Source organism: Arachis hypogaea, chromosome 8, assembly GCF_003086295.3.
Source record: "Arachis hypogaea cultivar Tifrunner chromosome 8, arahy.Tifrunner.gnm2.J5K5, whole genome shotgun sequence".
Classification (NCBI taxonomy): domain Eukaryota; kingdom Viridiplantae; phylum Streptophyta; class Magnoliopsida; order Fabales; family Fabaceae; genus Arachis; species Arachis hypogaea.
Genome location: NC_092043.1, coordinates 18,407,437 through 18,432,260, shown reverse-complemented (window position 1 = coordinate 18,432,260; position 24,824 = coordinate 18,407,437). Strand labels below are relative to the sequence as shown.

Sequence of the window (24,824 nt, the reverse complement as noted above, 5' to 3'; positions counted from 1 at the left end):
AATATTAATAAAATATTATTTTTCTTTAAATTTATAAATATAATTTAATTTTATTTTTATAATATATTTAATAAAAAGAGATCATGTATAGAATAATATTTTTTTTAAGTTTGATCGAATTTTATTGAATTTAACCAGATCGATGATTTTAATCAGATTTAATCGTTTTTATCAAATTTGATGAAGTTTGATTATGTTAAATATTTGACCAATTCAAATGATGATCTAATTTAAATTGATAATTAAGTGACTGAATCTTTTATTTGATCAATTGGTCCTGTTGGATTTGATAACTATCAGAGATAAATAAAATAGTATATCCTTGGATAAGAGGGTAAACTACAATGAATGTTAGTGTTCACATACATATTTGTAGGGGTATATATAGTTTGATTCGGTTTGAAAATTCGGTTTTACGGTCTAGTTCTAAATATTTTAAGGATTAATTTGGTATAATTTTATTAGATCTAAAATTAAATAAGGGTCTCAAAAATAGACTTAATCATTATTTCGAATCGGATTCGAATCAAAACGAATCCTGTTTCACTCGATCTATGTGCACCCTAAAAAAACTAAAAAAGATATATGTTTTAAATTAATTTTAAAATATTATATTATACTAATTATAAGCTTGTTGTTTTCTTGAATTAGAAAATAGACAAAAAAAAACATCAAATTATAATTTATAAATAAATTTAAGTTCAAACATGAATATCAACTTTTTGGTAACAAATTTTTCTTTTATAAATTATTGTTAAAATTTTAAAAATTCGATTTTTATCTGATTTGAACATAATATAATTGTGACCCAAAAATATTTAGATTTCATCAAACTTGGAATTGAATTATAATCTAAAAATATCCCTACATATTCGTATAGGATATATAGATTTTTTCTGGTATCATTATAGAAAAAATAAAAAAATTAAGAAAAGAAAATCTACAAACATGTTATTTGTCTTTTTTTCTTTTCGTATTTTTTCACTCTTTAAATCTATATTAGAGTATCTCGGTATCGAATTCGATGGTTCCAAAATATTTGAACAATTAAATAGTTTTATAATAAAACATGTTTCTTAAGTTTTTTAATAATTATTAAATAGTCTTTATTTAATTTTAATTATAAATTAATCCTATATATTTTATTTAATTATAAAAATTATTTTTTATTTTATAAATTATTATTTTATCATTCATATATTATGTTTATTAACAATCAAAAATAAAAACATTAGATCTTCGATTGATTGTAATAACTTTTTGGCAATCGTAATCGATTAAAAGATTATCTTTTGATCCGTTACTTCACTCGAACGTTGTGAAATAGTGTTTCAAAGAGAATCAATCGATTAGATTAATAAAACAATCGATTGAATTTCAGGTTTTTCAATCAACTGGATTGAGCTTCAGGTTATCACAATACAATTCGATTGGTCATATTATCCAATCAATTGGGTAATATAAACAATCGATTGAAAGTTTCAAAACAATTTGAGGTCTCACAATTCAATTGATTGGTTGTGTTGCCCAATTGATTGAAGTCTTCAAAGCAATATGTATTTATCCAATTCGATCAATTGATTGTGTTACTCAATTGATTGAATTATACTGTCATTTTTCTTATCGTTTTTATAAATTATTATCTTATTATTCATCTATCTAATCTTTAAAATTCTATCTTCAATTTTTAAGTTTTTATTTAGATTTAGATACTCTAATTCTATTTTTTCTTTAATATTAAGATTATAAAGTGGTGAATAATCTATCAACAATTACTCAATCCTACAATTAGAACTATTTATCAATCTGATTGATTATCAATTTTTTCATTATTTTTGTTCATTGTTTATCCATCTACTTAATATCCAATTTTTTCGTTGTTTATCCATCTCTTTAATATCCAATATTTGTTCATCATTAATTGATAATCACAGTTAGCGATAGAAATCCAATCAATTTTTTTCACTATAGTGTTTAGAAAATAATCCATTGTTTTGATTACAAAATCGAGATTAGTGAATATAATCTCTAATTTTGTAATTTTTTATTTCGATTTTTTATTCATGAAATTGATTGTGTAATGAAAAAAAATATTTTTTTATCTTTTAATAATGGATTTTTTTCTGAAATAAAAATAAAAAAATTATTATTTTTCAAAACCCAATTTTTTAACTTTAATTTTTCAAATACTAATTTTTTTTATGTAGAGTAAGGCGAACTTCACTTCAAATTCTAAAAAAAATTGGCTAAATCAAATTATTAAATTTCACAATAGACAATGGCAACCATTATTATCGTCTCCAAAGTATATAAAAGTACACATAAATAAGTCTTATTTTTATTGAAAAAATAATGAATTTTTTAATGTATAGTAAAAAAATTCTTATTAAATATGGTTTATTCCGTGTATCTATGTATTTCTCAAATTATTTTGATGATTTCAATCGATTGAATAAAAAAATCTCAATCAATTGATTTGTGTATCTAATCGATTGAATTTCTAACAAATACGATTTTTCTAATTTAATATGTATGTAACGATAAAATTATGATCGACTAAAATTGCAAAATATTTATTATGATTAATAAAAGATCTAATTTGTTATTGTTTTAATTTTTTATTATTAATAAATATGATTAATAAATGATAAAATAATAATTTATAAAATAAAAAATAAATTTTATAATTAAATAATATATAAAAAATTAATTTATAATTAAAATTAAATAAAAATTATTTAATAATTATTAAAAAAATTTTAAAAATATATTTTACTATAAAACTATTTAATATTCCAAATGTTCTCGCATTGGCAAATTCTATGACTTATATCGCTAGCAATAAATTCCCGTACTACAGAAAGAGGGAGGAAGTTTCCTATGATTTTTCGAGGCATATGGCGTCCTTTTTAGTTTCTACAGATTGACTCTTTGACTGGACCTCAAATTCTAGGCTCTACAATGGTATTTAATTTATTAATATTTGAATTTACTTAAAGAATATTTTAAGGTGTTGCTTAAGAAAGATCAAAAATAAAATTTTTGCTCTCTCATATCTCATTATATATAACCTCTTCAGTCATTTCAGCTTTTTATTTTATATGTAATATCCTTAATTATATTTTGTGTTATAATTTAAAATACTACTTAATATGAATTTTTAATATTATAAATATTTTAATTTATAATAATTAATCTTAATAAAAAATAATTTACATCATTTGTATTTAAATTTTTTATATTTATTTAAACATAAATTTTCATTTATCATTTAAAACATTATATATTAAAAAATATTTATTTATTTGTATATTAATATATTTTATATTTATTAAAATTTATCAATATTCTTTTTTTGTACTAATTTTTTATTTTCATTTAATAAAATCTAATGGCTTATAAAAAATGACACATTTAATAAGTACAAAATTATTATGTTTATTTTAGACATATCTAAATTCAAGTAGTCTAACTAAATATTTAAATTTATTATTATATTTATGTTTATTATGATTTTAAATTTTAAAAATTATTTTAGTAAATATATTATTGTTGTTATTTGTATTTTTTAAGGTGAAAACTCAATTGCAGTCGACTTCACGTGAAGTTGAAAGATGAGAGCTGTTAGATGAAAATTTAGTCAAACCAATCAAATTATCTAACCGCTCTCACCTATCAACTTCATATGAAGGTAATTACACCTAAGTTTGCACCATTTTTTAAAAGTAAGATTAATTTAATTTACCAAATATATCTTTTGCGATTTCAAAAAAAAACAAATAATGTATTATCTTTTGTTTAATTAAAAAAAGAGTACAGTTTTATTTAAGTTATTTAATATAAAATATTATGTTAAAAATTAAAAAATAAAATTTTTCATCACTTTTATAATATATTTTTTAAAAATAACAATTTTACTTTAAATAACTTTGATAAGTCTTGAATGAAGTTTATATTTTAAATTTTGTTTGGAGTAAAACTGTGAAAGTATGTTGACTTGGATTAAAAAGAGTACTAAGAGTAGTAAGAGTATTAAAAATATACTATATAAAAAATATATAAGAAAAAAATATAAAAAAATTAAACATGTATAAAAAAATAATATTATAATTTAATGTCATATCCTTTTAAATAATTATCTATCTAAAAGTGATTTTAACTAATATTATCCAAATAAAATTTATTTTATTAAAATCAATTTTGGTAAAGAATTACCAAACATAAATCATGTTGATACAAACTTATTTCTATCCAAAATCAATTCTATAAAATCACTTTCATTCAAACTCTAGTTTGACCAACCACAATTCAAACACACACTACGGCTCTGTGAGGACCACATGCAATCAGGGGATGAAAGCGGCAGGGGATATATCGTTGTGACATGACATGATATGATATGATGACATAGATAAACATACATAAACATCGCATGAATGACAAAAGCTTTCCCCGCGAAAATAAAAGCAAACAAAATTTCGCTCTCCCTACTCTCCTTCTTATATTTCGTGGCTTCGCATGTAAACTTGCTATATATTGCATGCAGCGTTAATACTCTCATAGCATCCCCTACCTATCCTTATTTTCCTAACAACCTCAATAATAATAATAATTATTATTATTATAATAATAACAAACTTATATATATTTTTATTTATTAATTATAAACAAAAAGTTAAAAACCCTTAATTTCTCACTTAAAACCCCCCTTTGTTCACACTATAAAACCCCAACCCTCTCTAACTCTCTCTCGCTCTCACTGCTTCTGGATTTTTGATCACAGTCCCATCGTCGCCGAGTTTTCCGATGTCGAGTCAAACTTCCGCTGCTTTTCTCGACGACGAACTTTCTGGAGCCTCGTCGCTGTCGTCGTTCCCGTTTTCTCAGCCACCGAACTCCCCTTATCAGCCGAACCAAAACCCCTATGAAATTCAAACCCTAGACGACGCTTTTGATCGTCTTTCTGTCTCCCCTTTCAGCTTCAACAATCTCCCGCCATCTCTTCCTTTCGATCATCGCGATGGTTTCAACGCCGTTACAAAAACCGAGCCTTTTGATCGCCGTGGCCATCAACACCTTCAAAGCTCCAATCTTGTGGGCCAAATTCAAGAGACACATGGCGGCTCCATCAACAACACGAGAGCTGCTGCCAATGCTGCCTTGGTGACACCGGAGAATAATCCTCCGGAGGGACACGACGGAGACGCTGGAAACTCGAACGGCATTTGGCCCGGTTCTTCCAATAGAACAATCGGTGCTTCAAGCAGGTCCTACAGCTCTTCAATGAATGATTTTTTTCCGAGTGGATACAGTAGCAGGGGTTTTCCGAGTATGCCGTTTTCGAATGGGGCTGTTGATCAATTTCATCAACGAAATTCGGGTGTAGGAGGTGGTTCGAGTTTACCGGTGGCGGCGGGGTTGAATAATATTAATAATAACAACAATAGCGTTGGAGGGCGTTCTTATCTGTTCCATGATTTGCGAGGAAAGGTTGTGATGATGGCTAAGGATCAGAACGGAAGCAGGATTTTGCGGCAGAAGTTGGAAAGATTGACCCCTCAGGAGGTTTCTTTGGCGTTCTTGGAGATGATAAATCATTTTGCTGAGTTGATGGTTGATCCTTGTGGGAGCAAAGTTGTTCTTGATATTCTTAAACTTATCAGGGAACAACAGAGGACCCTCATCATCATGATGATAACCAAAGTTAATTTACAGCTTGTTGAAATATGCCTTAACCCTCATGGGTACTGAATCTTGGTTTCTTTTAGGACTTTTTCTTTTTTAAATGTATCATTATATATATGTGAAGAAGTGCTTTTCTTTTTCTCCTACTGCCAGGTCCTGCACTGTTGAGAAATTATTGGAACATGTTACCAACCAGGAGCAACGAGCCCTTATTGTGAGAGGTTTAAGACCTGGTGCTGTTTCATTGGCTACTGATACACATGGTCATAGGGTACTTATGTATTGTCTTAAGCATTTTTCTCATGAAGAGAGTAAGGTACTGTTTGTTTGATTATTTTTATTTGTTGTCGACTTTAATACTTGGTTTCATGCTTTCAACTTTTAGGTAGTTATATCCATCTGAGTTTAGAAATTTTTTTTTCTTTTATTTGTCACATCAAATAAGCATGCATGTTGTTGCTTTTATTATTTTCTGATTCGTGTGGCATTTGCGCATTATTGCGTTGACATCTTCTGATGAAAATTCTGTATACAAGTCTGAAAAAAATGTGGATGGTTTTATACTTGTATTTGAAAATAGTAAATTTCATGTGAATTCTGCCTCAAATTGACTAAGCTTTTACCACTTTGATCCCAAATAATTTTACCTATGAGTTAAATTTGAGTGAGATAAAAACAGTAGCTCCTTGATATATTGGAACTGTGCAAATATTTCTTCTTTGTGTTGCTTAATATATTGGACTTGACTTCTATATACGTGATTTGGGTTGAAACTTGTTTTCTTGGTTTATGGAAGTGCTGTTTACCTGTCATGATTAAAACATTCCAGAAATTATTGCATACTAATTCTTTCTTAATTTTCTCTCTCCACATTTGGTAGGTTTTGATTAAATTTCTTCATACAAAAGAAGTCCATTGTTGATTTACCATACTGGACTGTATAACATTAACATATAATCAACATATAATCATATATAGTTTACCTTCAATTTTAATTTTATTCATTCTTTTACCTTTATTGCTCTTCTTGCTTAATCCACTATTCCACTTATGTATTAACTTATTTATTACTTTTATTTTGAGGTAGATGAAATCAATGTGATCATTTGGATCATTAGGCCTAGTTTGTCAAATTACATTCTTTTGTTTTTCTTGGCTTCATTATGTTGATCTGATTGTGGAATTTTATTCACAGTATCTTCTAAGCGAACTTGCAAATCACCTCTTTGGGATCGCGACAGATAAGACCGGTTGTTGTGTGATACAAGAATGTGTAAAATATGCACATGGACAACTCAAACTGCAACTGATTGCTGAGATTATATTGAATGCTCAACAACTATCCGAAGACTCTTACGGGTTTATATCTACTGAGCACTACAAAAATTTCTCTTTCATAACAAATGTAGAAATTAACGCTATACTTATATTTTTATCCTGTACGTTTGTTTCCTTGTGTGGCAGTAACTATGTTGTACAACATTTATTGGGTTTGCAAATACCAGCAGTGACAGAAAGTCTAATGAGACAGCTTGAAGGGTCATTCTTTTATCTTTCATGCAATAAATATGGAAGTAATGTTGTGGAGAAGTTCTTTCAGTGCTCGGAAGAACAGAATGCGGCACGTATTACTGTGGAGTTGCTCTGCCACCCAAATGTAGCAATGCTTCTTGTAGATCCCTATGGAAATTATGTTATACAATCGGCTCTGGTGATGTCCAAGGTTAGTGCATACTACTAATTATGATTTAGCCACTTGGGCCAACTATCAAAAAGTATAATTGCACTTATAGCTTTAGTGGGCTTGGTTTCTTTATTCGGTGTATAACTGTATATGCTAAAATAATAGCTTATGATAGAGAATAGATTCTTCTCTGTTCATATCCATGCAAAATGGTTACTGATTAAATAGTATTATATGTGAAACCAAAGTAATGTTAAGGATGATTATTATAAAGAAATACATATAATAATGAGCAGAGTCAAGGCTTTTTATTATAATCTTGAGTCTAGGAAGTGTTATAATATAAAAGAACATTATTCTTTTAGCTGCTGTCTCCTTGTATTGGAATTTGGATATTAAAAAATGTGTAGGAAACATGGATTATTGGTACTGGCATGGAGCGATAACTTTGTTGATTTCTATGTAATTGTTTAAAGCAGGATCCTATTAGAAGTTCCATATTGCTGCTGATCCAACAGAATTATCCAATGATGCGTAGCAATGTCTATGGCCAAAAGATTCTTGAGAGGTTTGACAGAGGCAAAATACGCGCACACAATAAACATCACAACTATGAGTAGATTTTTCGTATTTAACTCCTTTTAGATATCTCCTTCCTCTCCGTCCCATTACTCCCATACTACATAGCAATGTTGTTGTCTTTAATTTTTCTGTATCCGAAATATAAAAAACATTGATGCTTAGTTTTAGTTTGTGTTTGTTTGTAGTTGTGTGTTGATAGTCTGTTCGTTTTTTTAGTTAGCTGGCATGGGGTGGAAGGTCTTTTTGTATAGGAGCTAACTGTCATTGGTGGTATAGACTCTGATATTCTAAATGTGTGTATTGCTATAAGAGATTTTGCTATGTATTTTTGTGTCAAATAAAGGGATCGTGTTCTTTTTCTCCCATCTAGCTTTTGTGACATTTTCTTAGCTTTAACATGTGGGTATGATTATATTGCAAACTTTACTATGATTTATGATTGTCATGTATGGTTCTCTTATATTGCAAACTTTACTATGTAATTTCTCGAATTGGAGTCACTTTCACGAAGATAATGGGGTTGTAATCTCTTATTTGAATTAATTAATTTAGTTAAGGAGGAACTTTCTGTAATTTGTTCATGCCATTTTTGTTTTTTTTTTCAAGGTAAGAATATATTTCATTAAAATATTAAATAATGAAACATAGAAGTCCAAGTCAGGACAGAACAATTTAACAGTGGGGATCCCCCAAGGACATACTTGATGAATAAAATAGGAATCATCTAATTTGTTCATGCCATTACACAGTGCAAAATTTGAGAATTTATTCTAGTTATACCTATTACCATTCCTTCTAGTATAGTTGAAGTCTTGAAGAGAGGAATGGTTGTATAAAAAGGTAATTTTTTTTAAAAAGATTATATGTTATTATTTATTCATTACGAAGTAAGTGATTACAGATTTACAGTTGCCATTTGATGATTCTTTCTTTTCCTCTCACCAACCCTTTCAGTTTTCAGTTTTCACTGGTAAGCGGTAATCTTCTTCCTTTTGTTTTTCTTTCTTCTTTCTTCTTTCTTGTTCTTTTTTTTCTCTCGAAAATTATTTGCTTTCTTATATTAGTAAAACTAAATCAGAACAAAATTGCTAATGGGAGAACGTCTCCTACTTCTTAATTTTAGATATTAATGATCAAAATCAATTAAATTTTATGTCTCTAAAACAGCAGAAAAATAGATGCGTTAAACACGCTAGTTATTATAAAATTATCAGTAAATAGTAATTAAGAATGTTCTAATACATTGTATAGAAAAATGTTAGCACCATCAAAATTTATTATTTATTAATCATCAACTCAATTTTTTTTATTTGGTTTGATAAAATTTTTTGGAGAGGAACTTGTACTTTTTAAAAACACAAATAAAAATACTTAAGATAAGTTTTTTAAAGTTGGCTTGTGTTTATTAAAATTAAAAAGTTTAATATAATCCTATACAATAATAAATATCCAAAATTATCCTTATAAAGTATTAACACCAAAAGAATAATTATTCTTTATTATATATATGTTTATTATAGTCTTTTTTACTTTTTAAAAGTTATTTTATCAAACACAATTATAGTGCTTGTGCTTATCGAAAATCAATTTTAGTTTGATTTTACCAAGCGTGGGTATTACAGCTTTTAAAAGATAATTTTTATAAACTATTTTCGAAAAGTAAAAGTTTTACCTAATCAAGCATTAGTTAATTTCTTCCGTTTAGGAAGAGTTGTCTAATAATTCAAAATATACTTTAGGAAGAGTTTTAAGTGTATCAAGTAGGTATACCGGTGTTTCAATTATTTTAACCGCGTTGATCTCAGTTATAAAAAATATATAATATATATTAATTAAAATCAACGGTTAAAATTATTAGAACACCGGTGTTCTAATTACATTTTAAAATTTTTTCATACTTTATCCCATACTTTTAAACATTATTGGTGAATTGATGGCCAAATACTATGGGGTTCAAATTCAAACGGATCCAAATTAAATTGCTAATGCAATACAATCCAAACCGAAAATCAATTAAAACAACACTAATTTAGATTTGATTGGATCCTATTTTTTGCAAATAGCATGAATCGGATCGAATTTTGGATATATTTCTCAAAACCAATCTAATCAAATTCAAACCGCATAATATGCTATAATATTATTATTTTATTATTATATTTATAATACATTTAATTTGTCATACATTTTTATATTATTCATGTATTATTATTATTATTTAATAAATATTTCATGTTTAAAATGAGATTTATTTATTCATTTTAACTAACTTATAATTTTATTTTTATTGATATGTTATTGTTGGTTTTTCAAGATGTTTTAACTTGTATGTCATTGTTAGATATCTAAAATTTGATTTGATATTTGTTATATATATTTAATTTTTTTAATTTATAAAACTGCAAATCCAATCTAATTCAAACTATTTAAAATTGAATTGGATCGGATTTTTTTTTAAAAAAAATCATCCAATCCAAAATACATCTCAAATAAAAATAGTATTTAAATCGAATGAATTTTTTATTCAAAATCAATCCAAATGCATTGCAAATGACTTTATTAAAAATAATAAATTTTAATACTACTGTAGAAAGGAAGAGTAATGACCCGATCGATTATTCATGACCTAACCATAATTGAGCTTCCATGACGAGCAAGTCATGTATGTGTAAACCAAATCAGATAGAAGATAGAATACACACCAGAGTTTTGATATAACATAAATATTAGATTCATAATGAAGTTATATATATATATATATATATATATGGAAGAATTTTAAGTGTATCGAAAATATCGGTGTTTCAGTCATTTTAATCGTTAATCTAAATTATAAAAAATATATATAATATATATTAATTAAAATCAACTGTTAAAATAACTAGAATAACTAGAACACCAGTATTTTCGGTACATTTAAAATTTTTGAGAGAGAGAGAGATAACAATTAAGGGCATTTGCCCTGGCCCTTGGAGTTCTTCATGTCCCTGTAGCAAGGGCACTCGTCCTTATTCCCGTAAGTACCAGACGGCACGCAATTACACTTTTGGCAGCAAATTCCACAGTACTTCAAGCATCTGTCCTTAACTCCTGCCTTGGCGCACCTCTCCCCACACTTGCTGTCACAAAAATCTAGTAATAATTCATTTCGTCAGTTAGTTCTAATAAATACTTGATTATTGTAATGGAAAAATTAATTAGACAATGAGGGAGGGAGTAGTAGCTCTTAATATTACCAGAACCAGCCATTGAGACATCCAAGAAAGATGAGCTAAGTAAGAGGCACAGAAGCAGTACACTTGCAAGCACCACCTTCATGTTGCTAATTCCACCCCTACAGTATATTAGTGATTGCTTCGTTGTGTTGTGGATGGGAAAAACAGCAAAGTGGTGGTGCTTTTTATAGTGACGATTAACGAAAGAACCGCAAGAGTATTAGGCAAAGGTTGGGAAGACGTTACTATGAGGAATTTATTACTTTTTGGCTCCTCTAAGTAATTTTACACCAACCAATTTGGGTTGATAGAATTATCACTTCATTTACGCGTTTAAAAAAATGTAAAAATTTTAATCTTGCTTTATATATGTAATAACTCATTAATCAAACAAATTATTAAATAAAAATTAAATTCATAATAAATTAATTTTTATATTAAAAAAATAATTTATCTAATTTATATTCTAAGAATATATATTAAAATTATAAATTAAAATTTTTATTAGAAATATAAAAAAAATTAAATTTATAATGTATTTATTTTATATTTATTAAATAAATAATAAATTTATCATGTATTTTTAGATTAAATATCATAAAAACAAATAAACAATAAATAGGTTATTAATTTTTTATATTAAAAATAAATAAATTATCGACTAATTAAAAATATAAAATTGTTATTTATTTTTTAAAATGTAAAATATCTAAATTTTTTAAAAAATTAATTTATCTTTATATATTTTAGACAAAAAAATTAAATATTTTATATTTTAAAATAATTAAAAAATCATATATTTTTGGATTAAAAAAATAAGAGACTTGTTTTTTTTAAAAAAATTTACAGGGCTTGCTTATCAAATTGCATTGCAGTACAGCTGGCGAAAGCCGCGTTTATTGAATAATATCAAGTGGGGTATTATGGTCAACGTCAAGTCATAGGATGCCAGTACTATTACTTGTGAAAATGAGATTTAATTACATAGGATGTTTTGGCGTACATTTATTTGTTCGGTACAGATTAACCATTAAATGTAAGCCAATGACGTGTTCCACCAACTATCCGCCAAAACATGTGAATAAAAATTTCAAAAATGTTATTTGTATATTACTTTTAGTTATTATTTTCTGTTACCATATATAAATACAGTAAAATACTATATACATATATGGTATTGTAGAAATAACCATCATATATCTACACACCAAAACAGGAAATCACAATCCCATTCAATTTAGTTCTTTGAATTCGCGTCAAAACAAAGAACCACAACCCACCCAACTTAGATCGAAAGCGCGATTCTTCGGTTTCTTCTCTTCTCCGCACAGCGCTTTATTTTGCTCTTTCAAATACATTTTAGACCTTTTTTTTTAATCACTGTCAAGTCTCTTCTTAGCACGTTATTCTTTTTTTTTTCTTAGTGCGATTTATTCTCTTCTTTCTCATTGCGCTTAACTTTCTTTTTCTAATCGAATGTGAGATTTTATTTTGGTTTATTTTAAATGCATTATATTGATTTATGTTATTTCTTCTTCTCTTAGGATTTTAGTTTGATTTTATTGGCCAAATTATAAAAGTTGCTGCTGATTGAAGTAAAGTCAGAATTCAATAAAATCGACAATTTTAAAGATGAGGTTTATGATATATTTATTAGTTCATATCAGTTAATTTTTTATTTTTGATGATTTGATTTTAAAGTTTTTTTTAAAGATATGTAATTACATTGCTTATATATTGTCTGTTATAGGAACAAAGACAAAAAAAATAGGATCTCTCACTTTAGTAAACACCAAATACTAGCAAAAAAAAACTAACAGAAGAGTTGGAGATTCACAAAGGATGCGCTATAACTTGAGTCATTTTTTGTTAGAACTTCTTTGCTATTTCCACAATTATTGTTGCCGCTAGCTTCTCACCTTCAAAGACCTCCAAATTTCTCGTCTTCCACAACGTCCAACACAGAAATACAAGGAGGGTTATAGAAGATTGTCCTCTTCCAACGCTTCTACTTGCCGTTTGTCACCAGACTGTAAATTCCATGTTTTCATTTTGCACTACAACATTCACAAAAGAAGAGGAAGACCAAATCTCAGGAGCGAGACCGCATTGCACCAAGACGTGAAGGATTGTTTTGTTGTTGTTTCTGCATTTTGGACACATTGATGAAATATCTGAGAATCTCTGGTTGATCAAATTGAGTACAGATAATTTTTCATGGGTTGCTCTTCACAGAAAATTTTTTACTTTGGATGATAATTTTAACCCCTAAATTAATTTCCAAAGCGTTGAATTCATCGTCACCGTTGAAAGGTGCTCAACTGGCACATGAAAAAAAATTATAAGCCACCCAATACTCAGAGACTACATCGTACTACTTCCTCTTGTTCCAGGCCCATTCAAGCTTGTCCTCACTATCATCGTTCAGTGGAAGGGAGAGAATCCGCAAACTGATTTTAGGAAAAAAATTGCTTCATCTAACTCTTTATTCCATCTTCCATCTATTATAAATAAATCATGCATGTACCCGATTGATGCCTGTTACTGGAGTATTGTTATTACTGAGTCTAAAAGGGTAGGATAGGGGTAACCATGGGTCCTCCCAAATACGAACATTTGTACCAGATCTTATACTTCATCTCAAACTCTTTTCTACCATTTTTTTTTCCTTCAGTAGAATTTTTCAACTCCAAAAAGGTTATTTTCCTTTATCTACCAAAAAGGGTCTCTAGTATTTTTCTTTGAGCATACGCACAAGTAACGAATTAGGTTTAGTAGTAATTCACCAAAACTGTTTACCCAACAAGGCTAGGTTATGGGCTCTGAAATCCTTGAATCCCAATCCGCCTTCGTTTTTGGATCTGGTCATACAATCCCAATTAACCCAAGCGATCTTTCTCTTCATTCCCTTTTGATCCACCAAAACTGTCTTAGAATCCTGTGTATTCTTTTCACTAGAGAATCTAAAAGCTTGAAACATGAAAGTATATATATTAGAATAGTTTCTCCGACAACTCTGATTAAAATATGTCTGTCACCTGCTGATAACAGATTCTGCTTTTAAATTTGAACTTTTTTCTAAACTTTATCCTTTATTGCACTGAATGTAGCCTTTTTAGATCTCTGAATAATGGATGAAAGACTTTGATATTTATCTTGGCCTCCCACATGCTTTATGTTAAGTAACTCTGCTAGCTGTTGTCTTCTGACAAGTCGGGTGTTTTGATTAAAAAAAAATACTGATTTGTGGATGTTAACTTTTTGCTTGCTAAACATCTCATATTCATTGAGTAGAGATAGGATATTGTTGCATGATTCCTCATTAGCCTTCCCAAATAATATAGATTTGTCAGCAAAGAGAAGATGATTGACTGCTGGAGACCTTCTGTGAATCTAAATTCCCTTAATAGACCTGTTTTGCTCTGCCTTGTGTAACAGATAGGATAATCCTTCCGCATAAAATAGAAATAGATAAGATGACAAGGGATTTTCTTGCCCAATACTCCTTGTTGGCTTAAAAAAAGCCATAAGGTTGACTTCTACAAGAACAGAGTAAAAAAACAGTAGTGACTAGTTCTCTGATCCAAGAAATCCATTTGATTCCAAAATCCATTCTCTCTATGATGAATTATAAAAAACTCCACTCAATTCTATCATATGCTTTACTCATATCCAATTTAATAGCCATTTCACATTTCAATTTGCACCAATTAATTTTGAGATAGTGCATACATTCATGAGCTATTAGAATATTGTCAGACATTAATCTACGTTTTAAAAATACATTCTGGTTTGAACTTGTTAAATTATTCATAAACTCCTGAAGTGTATGTACCAAAATTTTGAAAATAATCTAATAAAAACCTGAGGATAAGCTAATAGGTCTAACCTGTGACATGTCTCTAGCATCCAAAATCTTAAAGATTAAGTAAATTTGTGTATGCTTAAATGCCTTGAGTATTTTATCTCCACCAAAAAATTACAAATCGTCTTAAAAGCATCAACACTCACAATATTCCAATAAAACTGAAAAAATTGTGCTGTGAAGTCATCCTCTTCTAAAACACTTTGAAGACAAACGCTAAAAGTAAATCTCTTAGTTTTTTCCATAGAGATTGATCTCGTTAACTTCCGGGTTATGAAAACTATAATTGAAAAATTAAAATCACTGAATATATCATCAAATTCTAACGAGTTAGCGGATAAAAATATTGTTAACCTTAATAAAAAATAATAAATTAAGAAAACAATATACTAATGTCAATAAAATTAGAATAATTAGTTGAACGTATAATGTGTAACTATACATAAAGATATAGAATATTTTTTTTAAACATAAGGATGATATCATATTATTCTCTAACATAAGAGTATCTATATAGTTTTTTTAATTTAATATATAAGTTATGTTGCTATTGATTTTATAAAATAATTTATTGTATCATGAGTTTCTTAAAATATTTTTCTATTATGCAAAATGATTTTATTTAAGTTGCTTGTGAACAAAATACAAGAGAAATTAATAGATTTATATAAAATGTTCATAATCTTGAATTTATAGTGAAGAGAAATTAAGAAAAAGGATTATTTTAATAACTAATATGATTCATATATCTTAATTTCAAGTACTAAAATAAATTACTTAATAATGTATCTTAATTTCAAGTGATATATTACGTACCTTGTTCTTTTCTAACAGGAATCTTTACACAAAAGTCTAGGCCTGGCTCAGCAAAATTTAAGTGATATATTATATCTTAGTGGTATCAATTTTAAGTGATATATTAGTATATTACGTACCTTGTTCTCTTCTAACAGTAATCTTTAGTTCTTTACACAAAAGTCTAGGCCTCTGGCTCAGCAAAACTTAAGAACAGAGAAGTGTTTGGAGATTAGTAATTTTTATAATTGGTAGTTATTAATTAGTTATTTTTAATATTTTTAATAGTATAAAATTATATTTAATAATATGAAATTATTTATTTTTTTATTAATTAAATACTGACTAAATTTAAAAAAAAAATATTGATCCTTAAACTTTCATTTTAAGAATACATGTTTCTATAATTATGTAGTTCCGTCTGCTATACCTTTTACACCTTTTTATTGCTATTTCGTTACGATTGAACAAATAATTTTGTCGTGTAAGAATAAAAAGACGGTGGTTTGAGGGATATGAATGTTCATTCTCGCACACTGATTTCACATTTGCCTTTCTTTCTAAGATCGAAAATATAATAAAATGACAATTACACAGCTAAGAAACCAGTTGTTGCGTTTTCACTTTTCACGCTTTGCTAGCCAACACATTCATTCTTTTGGAAACTCATATTATGTTTTCGTTACCTTCAATCAAAAAAGTCTTCTCGTTCCTCCGGATCATTCTGGAAAAGCCAGCTAACTTGTTTCAGATAGCGACCACCTTTTTATTTTTCCATTTTGGACTGGAACTAGAAGAAAGCTTTATTGGGCCATATTGGAAGAGACATGGGCTTGCAGTGGTTAAAGTTAATTCCATTGGCCCATTATATTATTTACTCCAAACGTGGTTCCATATGTGACCCAAGAAGGAAAAGGTCGATACAAGTGATTCAATGTCAACACACAAGTTAATTACACTAAAATGTTAATAAATAATGATTCAGAAAGTGAGAAAACCCCATGCAACAAACGCACGGCTAATTCACCAGTTCTCTAAAAATATGTTACTTAAGATTCGTTGAATACGCAAGTAATGTGAGGTTAATAACTACAAAAGCAAATTATAGTACTCACACTCCTATGTTATGATCTACTAAACTATTGCTCATCCATACGAGAAGAAGAAAGCGCTCTCAATTCTGAGGATGAGTTATATTATACCCTTGTGAGCTTTATGGAACAAAATACGAAAACATATTGCACATAAGAGAGGGAGAAAACAAAAACCGGTGTTAGTCATGTTAATTTTAATCCAAATTCTTACAAGAGTTAACAGGAGAATAAAACGAGTCCCGTGATTAGGGAGTGACAACTGACAAAGACAAGTGCATGGAACAAAATAAAAATAAAAAGCAGAAGGCTAGGTCGTTGCGAGTGCCTGGGTGGTGTTTAGTGCATGTCCTTTTGCAAAATGCTAACTGGGTTTGGTTGGTCAAAAGAACCTAAGACTCGTCCTAGTGTTGGTCCCCACCCCGAGCGAAGGAAAGTGAGAAAGAGGACGATTCTCATCATGAGTTAGGATAGGTCTTACTTATTAATAGTTACTCTGGAATTAGATTTGTCATCTTTTAGAAAGATTAGTAGATGAAGTCTCAAATTATTTATGATGGTGCATCCTGCCATTTGAACGGCGAGGGTATCAAATATCATTATCAACATTCAATATTATAATTTAGACGTTTATCAAGTGCCCATCGTTTCGTCCACTAGCTCCACTCCTTCTCTTATTCATATATCTCTGTCCCTTTCAATTTCCCTTTAAATTATTTTTTTTACACTTCTTATAAGGTTTTACAGATTATTTTAACTTGCTATTCTAAATTTCTAACCATGTTTGATTAGTGACCACATTAATTAGCCACTGTCAGTCTGACACTAAATTAATTTAATTCAATTTTTTTTTCAATAAAGAAGGGGAATGGAGCAAAGTATGGATCATGCACTTATTTATTTACTAAAACGTAACGTCCTTGTCTGTCCACAATAAAAATATCTGAAATTCTGTTTTCCCTTTTTGTGTGATTGCTGTTCCTCTCTGCACTCTCCACTCTCCACTCTTCCCTCTCTTTGCAGGTTTGGACTTGGAGGGGTAAAGTTGTAAAAATGGAGAGGAAGCAAGGATTCTTTTCTGCACTGAAAGACGAGGTCGTCAGAGGCCTCTCGCCGGCGAGGTCACGCCCGCCGAGAAGTGCTTCTCCCATGTCTGCTCTGCTGCGGCGCCGGAGGAATCACCAAGCTCCTCCACCTCCTCCGGCTGACCCCTTCATTCCGAGATCCGGCAGCCTGAGGCCCGTGGAGGCACTTTCGCCTCTCAAAGAGGGCCCCGACGGCGACGAAGACTGCTCCGACTCCAACTCCACTTCACGGCCCGAGGCTAGATGGGCCCAGTGGCCGTGGGCTAAGGGCCCGGTGGGCTTTTCCTCCTGCTCGTCCGTGGACTTGAAGAGTTCGGATCTGAGGCTGCTGCTTGGAGTGTTGGGTGCTCCCCTTGCCCCCGTCCACGTTTGCACCACCGACCCCTTCCCTCACCTCAGCATCAAAGACATCCCCATTGTTAGTCTCTCTCTCTCTTTCTCTCTCTCTCTCTACTGTATACTGTATAAAATACGTATAGAGGTGAATGATAAGATTGGGAGTGTTGGTGGTTGCAGGAAACTTCTTCTGCTCAGTACATATTGCAGCAGTATATAGCAGCTACAGGGGGGCAAAAGCTTCAGAATTCAATTAACAATGCATATACAAAGGGAAAGTTGAAAATGATAGCCTCCGTGTTTGAGACAGCTAACAAGGTCACCAGGAATTCCTCCAGAGCTGCGGAATCCGGGGGGTTTGTGTTGTGGCAGATGAATCCGGATATGTGGTATGTGGAGCTTGCTCTTGGTGGTAGCAAGGTTCATGCCGGTTCCAATGGCAAACTCGTGTGGCGCCACACCCCTTGGCTTGGTCCTCATGCTGCCAAAGGACCTCATAGACCCTTGAGACGTGCCCTTCAGGTTCATCTATCTCTCATTTCTTTTTTCTCATTACAGACTCCCCATTCTAATTCAATTTGTTAACAGGGTCTTGATCCAAGAACAACTGCCAGAATATTTATCAATGCAAGATGCATTGGGGAGAAGAAGATCAATGGGGATGACTGTTTCATTCTCAAGCTTTGTGCAGATCCCTCCACACTAAAAGCCAGGAGCGAAGGCCCAGCTGAGATAATAAGGCATGTTTTGTTTGGTTACTTCAGTCAGAAAACAGGACTGCTTGTTCACTTGGAAGACTCTCATCTCACTCGGATTCAGAACAATGGAGGAGATGCTGTGTATTGGGAGACCACCATAAATTCGTTTCTTGATGATTACAGGCCTGTTGACGGAATCATGATTGCTCATTCCGGTCGTTCCGCGGCAACACTTTTCAGGTTTGGGGAAACATCTATGAGCCACACCAAAACAAAGATGGAAGAAGCATGGACGGTTGAGGAAGTGGCGTTCAACGTCCCCGGCCTTTCGGTGGACTGTTTCATTCCTCCAGCGGAGCTAAGACTTGCTTCCAAGAGAGAAGCCACCGAGCAGAGAGTGAAGAATGCTGTTCCGGGAGGCGCACACCATGCGAGAGCTCCTCAGCTACATAGGTCTCATCATGCAAGCAATGGGAGCAACGTTAAATGGGCAGTGGATGTTTAGCAATTGTGAAGTTTCTAGATTAGTCTACTTCTAGTTCTCCATTTTTAACGCCTTAGATAGACTGACAAGTAAACTGGGGTTAAATGGTGAAGATTCCTGCAGTTTTGTGGTGGAGTTTTCTGCTGTCATTGCCTCCTTGAATTTGTAAATAGGGACGATTAGCAGCAGATCCCGCAAAAATTGATCTTTAAAATTGGATGATTATGCACCCTAAGGTTCGTTCTTGCACTTGTTTTTAGTAAGTGTGAATTTGAGATCTGTTGATAATCTTATTACGTTTGATTTCTTTTAGAGTTTTCCCGTAAAAGCATTCACTCGTGATGCTGAACATCTAGTTTGAATTAGATGTGCGTATGCTATTTTCTATGATGAATTGTGACTCAACTAGCTAAATCTACATGCTTTCCACTTTCCGAGGGTCAATGGTCTTTGTTTATAATGAAATAATTAGCTACTCCGGAGATAATGACTTATTTGTACAATGTGTATAATGAGTTATATGAATTACAAAATGAACATTTCCTATACTATCTAGAATAACTATCCGAGTAATAGGAATAATAAACATCTTCCCAAGACCTTAAATTAATTTTCAAGTTCACCAAAAATCGAACTCTTAACCTTTTGAATCTAGAACTCTAATACCATGTCATGATACCACTCATCTCAAAAACATCAGTTGATGGAAAAAAGTAACACTAATAGTTATATCTCTAATACTCCCTAAACCTCCATTGTACACATTATACAAATATTTTATTGGCTCTCGGAAAATAGGGACCATAGAATTAAAATTTTTAAAATTGAAGACTGGAATTTTTAAAATTAGAGACTAAAATTTTATTAATATTTTTTTAAAAATATATTTTTGTTTAATTTTTTAAATTTTAAATTTATCTATCAATTTTTATATTTATCTTATTCAATCTTGAATATTTTATACTAAACACAATATAGATATTTAATATAAGAAAAACTTTTAGGAACGGTAATTTTTAATATTTTTTTAACATTATTTGATCAATATAAACACTAAATTATCTTTAACAAATAAATTTTACTAATTTATGTATATAAATTTTAAAAAATATGAATGCAAATTGTATTGACTTATGTGCGTAAATTTTAATAAATATAAATATAAATTATATGCTTTTTGTATATAAAATCTCTAAAAATATGTGTACAAATTATTATTAATTAAATACTAACAAAAAAATAATAATATTTACTAATAATATAATATTATTTTTAAATTAATCTTTATCTTTTAATATCTATTTCTCATTCTTTTAATTTTAATCTCTCTTTCAAACAAAATTTTACTCTTAGTTGCATTTAGAAATAACAAAGTCTTTTAATGTTAATCTCTCATCTAAATTCAATATCTGCTTGTAATTTAATAAATAAATGAAAACATCTCTGTCAAGTCTCTCTAAAATAACTAAGAACGAGTGACTGAAGGGGGAGGAAACACTAGAGGATTTCTATCCACGATCTAAAGATCCTCAGGTATGGAATTGCGAAGAATACCATCGGTTGGAGTAAGAGTTTTTTACTGTGTTTGTGGATAATCTGTCAGAAGATATATTCAGGAGGAAATTGTATCAGTTGTTCTGTTGGACGGAAAGGATGATATTTCTCTAGGCCGGAAAAGAAAGAGTGTAGCAATTTACTTATTCGCCTTCGTACGATACACGACGAAAGGGGGTGCTTTGAAGGCAATAGCCGAAATGAACCAATTACGACTGCGTGGTAAGCTGGTTTCTATGGGGGAAGCGAAGTTTCGAAGAAAAGGGTATGCGATGGACTTCCAGGTGCATGGGGACGATAGTCGATAGATTGACAGGCGGCTAGCGGAACGTACTAAGGGGAAGGAGGTGGTTACTGAGCAAGTCATAAAGGTCACGCCGGCAAAGATGCAAATGCAACTTCAGTAGGGAAATGGGTGTGCAAAAAGGGTTGAAGTGCCCATAGTAGCAGAGAATATGAATTGGTTGGGGAGGAGCTTAATAGGGAGCTCTGTGAAACCCCAGGACGTGCATTCATTGAAGAGACTTATTTCCACAAACTTGCATCACGTGGAGGATGTTAGGGAGCTTGGTGCGACTAAAGTCCTGTTAGTCTTTGATACGGTGGAGCATGCCGATGAGGCATTTACATTCAAACTGGATTCTCTGTTACAAATCTTCCATAGGGTCCGGAGGTGGGAAGTAGACGAACTGTGTGTATCTCGCAGAGTGTGGTTGGAGCTTTATGTCATGCCTCTTCATGTCTGGTCGGTGGAAATGTTTAAAGCGGTTGGAGGCCAATGGGGCGAGGTGCTACGGTGGAATGTCCCAACAGGTTCAGGTGCATCCTTTAGGGTTGGAAGAATTCAAGTTGAGACGTGCACGTTTGAAGACATAAGGGAGTGGGTTTCAAGTATTTGTGAAAGAGGTGGGCTTAGAGGCTGATGGGGCAGAAACCTCAATGGAGAGCAAGAAGGCCTTTGAAGATAGGGACGTCGGAGATGCCGGGTACAACCGACCGATGATGGTGACAGTGCTGTGGGATCCGGCAGCGGACTTGATGGCTGGGGATGCGAAGGGCGTTGATAATGGGAAGGACAGATTAGTAATTCCATAGGTGTTGTTGAATGATGTGAACGTTGATTTTTTAAATTTCAAAACTACTGAAAATGGAACAGATTCGGTGAGTTGTACCAAGAATCATGGAGAGGTGGTTACTAAGGGATTTGGTGAAAGTGAAGAGGTGGATTCGGACAGGACGGTTATACAGGAATTGTGTAATGGTGGGGGAGGGGATCTCGCTGGGTTTGATTTGCCTTGTCTGAATGCTTTGATGGGCTAGCCCTTTGCTGCTAGAACCACACGCGGTATAAGGGAGGGATGTGAGGTGGGCCTTGATCAAAGTGGCCCAACACATAAGAAGAAGGATAGGAGGGAGCCAAATGGGCCAGAGATGGATTGGAACATGGCTAACCGGGTTGGAGCCCAATCCCGGATGGAAGTGGAGCGCAGAACGGGCATGCGCCAAAAACTTGGTGGACGAAATTGTGATCAACAATTTTAGCTCTTTGGTATGTGCACAAAAACATTAACTCAGCACTTTCTTTTCACAACTCCGTTCAACTAACCAGCAAGTGTATTGGGTCGTCCAAGTAATAAACCTTACGCGAGTAAGGGTCGATCCCACAGAGATTGTTGGTATGAAGCAAGCTATGGTCACCTTGTAAATCTCAGTTAGGCAGATTAAAATTGGTTTATGGATTTTCGAATAATTAATAATAAATAGAAAATAAAAAGGGATAGAAATACTTATGTAAATCAATAGTGAAAATTTCAGATAGGCGTATGGAGGTGCTGTGCTCCTCTTGAAACTCTACTTCACTACTCACTCTTTCTTCAATCCTTCTTACTCCTTTCCATGGCAAGCTGTATGTAGGGCATCACCATCATCAATGGCTACTTTTAATCCTCTCGGGAAAATGGTCCTATGCGCTGTCACTGCACGGCTAATCGTCTGGAGGCATCACCCTTGGTTGATAGCTACATCCCATCCTCTCAGTGAAAATGGTCCAAATGCTCTGTCACAGCACGGCTAATCATCTGTCGGTTCTCAATCAGGTTGGAATAGAATCCCTTGATTCTTTTGCGCTTGTCATCACGCCCAGCCTTCAGGAGTTTGAAGCTCGTCACAGTCATTCAATACCGGAATCCTACTCGGAATACCACAGACAAGGTTAGACTTTCCGGATCCCCATGAATGCCGCCATCTATCTAGCTTATACCACGAAGATTCTGTTGGGGAATCTAAGAGATATGCGCCCGGCCTAAGGTAGAACGGAAGTGGTTGTCAATCACGCGCGTTTATAGGTGAGAATGATGATGAGTGTCACGGATCATCACATTCATCAATTGTTGTGCAACGTATATCTTGGAATAAGAATAAGAGAATTGAATAGAAAGTAATAGTAATTGTATTGAAACTTGAGGTACAGCAGAGCTCCACACCCTTAATCTATGGTGTGCAGAAACTCCACTGTTGAAAATACATAAGTGAAGGGTTCAGGCACGGCCGAATGGCCAGCCCCCCCCCCCCCAAAACGTGCTCAATGGCCTCCTAAGATGAAGAATAAAACAAAACTGAGACCAAAGATGAAACGTGGTCAAAAGACGTCTAATACAATAGTTAGATGTTCTATTTATAATAAACTAGCTCCTAGGGTTTACATGAGTAAGTAATTGATGCTTAAATCCACTTCCGGGGCCCACTTGGTGTATGTTTGGGCTGAGCTTGATCTATCCACGAGCTGAGGCTTTTCTTGGAGTTGAACTCCAAGTTATGACGTGTTTTGGGCGTTCAACTCCGGATCATGACGTTTTTCTGGCGTTTAACTCCAGACAGCAGCATGTACTTGGCGTTCAACGCCAAGTTACGTCGTCAATTTCCGAATAAAGCATGGACTATTATATATTGCTGGAAAGCTCTGGATGTCTACATTTCAACGCCGTTGAGAGCGCGCCATTTGGAGTTCTGTAGCTCCAGAAAATTCATTTCGAGTGCAGGGAGGTCAGATTCCAACAGCATCAGCAGTCCTTTTGTCAGCCTTTTTCAGAGTTTTGCTCAAGTCCCTCAATTTCAGCCAGAATTTTACCTGAAATCACAAAAAAACACACAAACTCATAGTAAAGTCCAGAAATGTGAATTTAACATAAAAACTAATGAAAACATCCCTAAAAGTAGCTCAAACTTACTAAAAACTACCTAAAAACAATGCCAAAAACCGTATAAATTATCCGCTCATCACGGGTCGGGACCAACTCTCAGGCCTGATGGAAGGGAATGCCTGGACGGGACATGCGTGTTGAGGCGGCAACCCTAGAGGGTGCTGAGAACGTGAATGGAAGGGCCAGGACGAGCATGGAAGGCAAATTGCGGGCAGAATCTGATGGAGCCACAGAGGATGTGCTGGGAGCTGCGGTGGGAATGGGCGCAGCCATGGAGGGAGGTCTTGGGGGTGGTGATGGTCCAGGGAGAATGCGCATCCAATTCGGGAAGGGTGCAGATGATGGTGGCCAAGGCAGCGGACATGGAAGAAAGTCGGGTTGAAGGACGGGCACTGGTATACCGGGACGGGTTGGGAGGGAAGGAGATGACCTTGATGGGGGCAGCCCGAGTACCTGTGGCGGACGTGCAAGGTGGGGATGATGATGAGGGAACGTTCATGGATAGGGCTGAATCGCACACAGATTTCAGGAAGGACACCCAATGAGATGA

At 32.5% G+C, this 24,824-nt stretch overlaps 3 protein-coding genes across 3 annotated transcripts; 2 read left to right on the top strand and 1 right to left on the bottom strand.

Moving 5' to 3' along the window:
• The first annotated feature begins 4,725 nt into the window (after nt 1–4,725).
• LOC112706456 (pumilio homolog 12) lies at nt 4,726–8,316 on the top strand. Its single transcript, XM_025757763.3, has 5 exons — nt 4,726–5,744; nt 5,839–6,001; nt 6,881–7,044; nt 7,150–7,408; nt 7,849–8,316. Exons 1-5 carry the CDS (start codon nt 4,807–4,809, stop codon nt 7,987–7,989), a joined length of 1,665 nt encoding a protein of 554 aa, XP_025613548.1. The 5' UTR covers nt 4,726–4,806; the 3' UTR covers nt 7,990–8,316.
• A 2,224-nt stretch (nt 8,317–10,540) lies between these two features.
• LOC112706454 (peamaclein) lies at nt 10,541–11,394 on the bottom strand. The gene is made up of 2 exons (XM_025757762.3): nt 11,188–11,394; nt 10,541–11,083 (listed from the first exon to the last, which is right to left on the bottom strand). The coding sequence occupies exons 1-2, from the start codon at nt 11,267–11,269 to the stop codon at nt 10,899–10,901; spliced, it is 267 nt and encodes an 88-aa protein (XP_025613547.1). The 5' UTR covers nt 11,270–11,394; the 3' UTR covers nt 10,541–10,898.
• Nucleotides 11,395–17,415: 6,021 nt separating this feature from the next.
• On the top strand, nt 17,416–19,799 carry LOC112706453 (uncharacterized). Its single transcript, XM_025757761.3, has 3 exons — nt 17,416–18,420; nt 18,519–18,860; nt 18,927–19,799. The coding sequence occupies exons 1-3, from the start codon at nt 17,971–17,973 to the stop codon at nt 19,539–19,541; spliced, it is 1,407 nt and encodes a 468-aa protein (XP_025613546.1). The 5' UTR covers nt 17,416–17,970; the 3' UTR covers nt 19,542–19,799.
• The last annotated feature ends 5,025 nt before the right edge of the window (nt 19,800–24,824 follow it).

Coding starts and splice junctions, on each gene's coding strand:
- LOC112706453 (XM_025757761.3), top strand. CDS start 17,971: ATGGAGAGGAAGCAAGGATTCTTTTCTGCACTGAAAGACGAGGTCGTC. Junction 18,421..18,518: donor GCATCAAAGACATCCCCATT/GTTAGTCTCTCT, acceptor TGGTGGTTGCAG/GAAACTTCTTCTGCTCAGTA. Junction 18,861..18,926: donor CCTTGAGACGTGCCCTTCAG/GTTCATCTATCT, acceptor ATTTGTTAACAG/GGTCTTGATCCAAGAACAAC.
- LOC112706456 (XM_025757763.3), top strand. CDS start 4,807: ATGTCGAGTCAAACTTCCGCTGCTTTTCTCGACGACGAACTTTCTGGA. Junction 5,745..5,838: donor ATATGCCTTAACCCTCATGG/GTACTGAATCTT, acceptor TCCTACTGCCAG/GTCCTGCACTGTTGAGAAAT. Junction 7,045..7,149: donor CTATCCGAAGACTCTTACGG/GTTTATATCTAC, acceptor CTTGTGTGGCAG/TAACTATGTTGTACAACATT.
- LOC112706454 (XM_025757762.3), bottom strand. CDS start 11,269: ATGAAGGTGGTGCTTGCAAGTGTACTGCTTCTGTGCCTCTTACTTAGC. Junction 11,084..11,187: donor TGTCTCAATGGCTGGTTCTG/GTAATATTAAGA, acceptor AATTATTACTAG/ATTTTTGTGACAGCAAGTGT.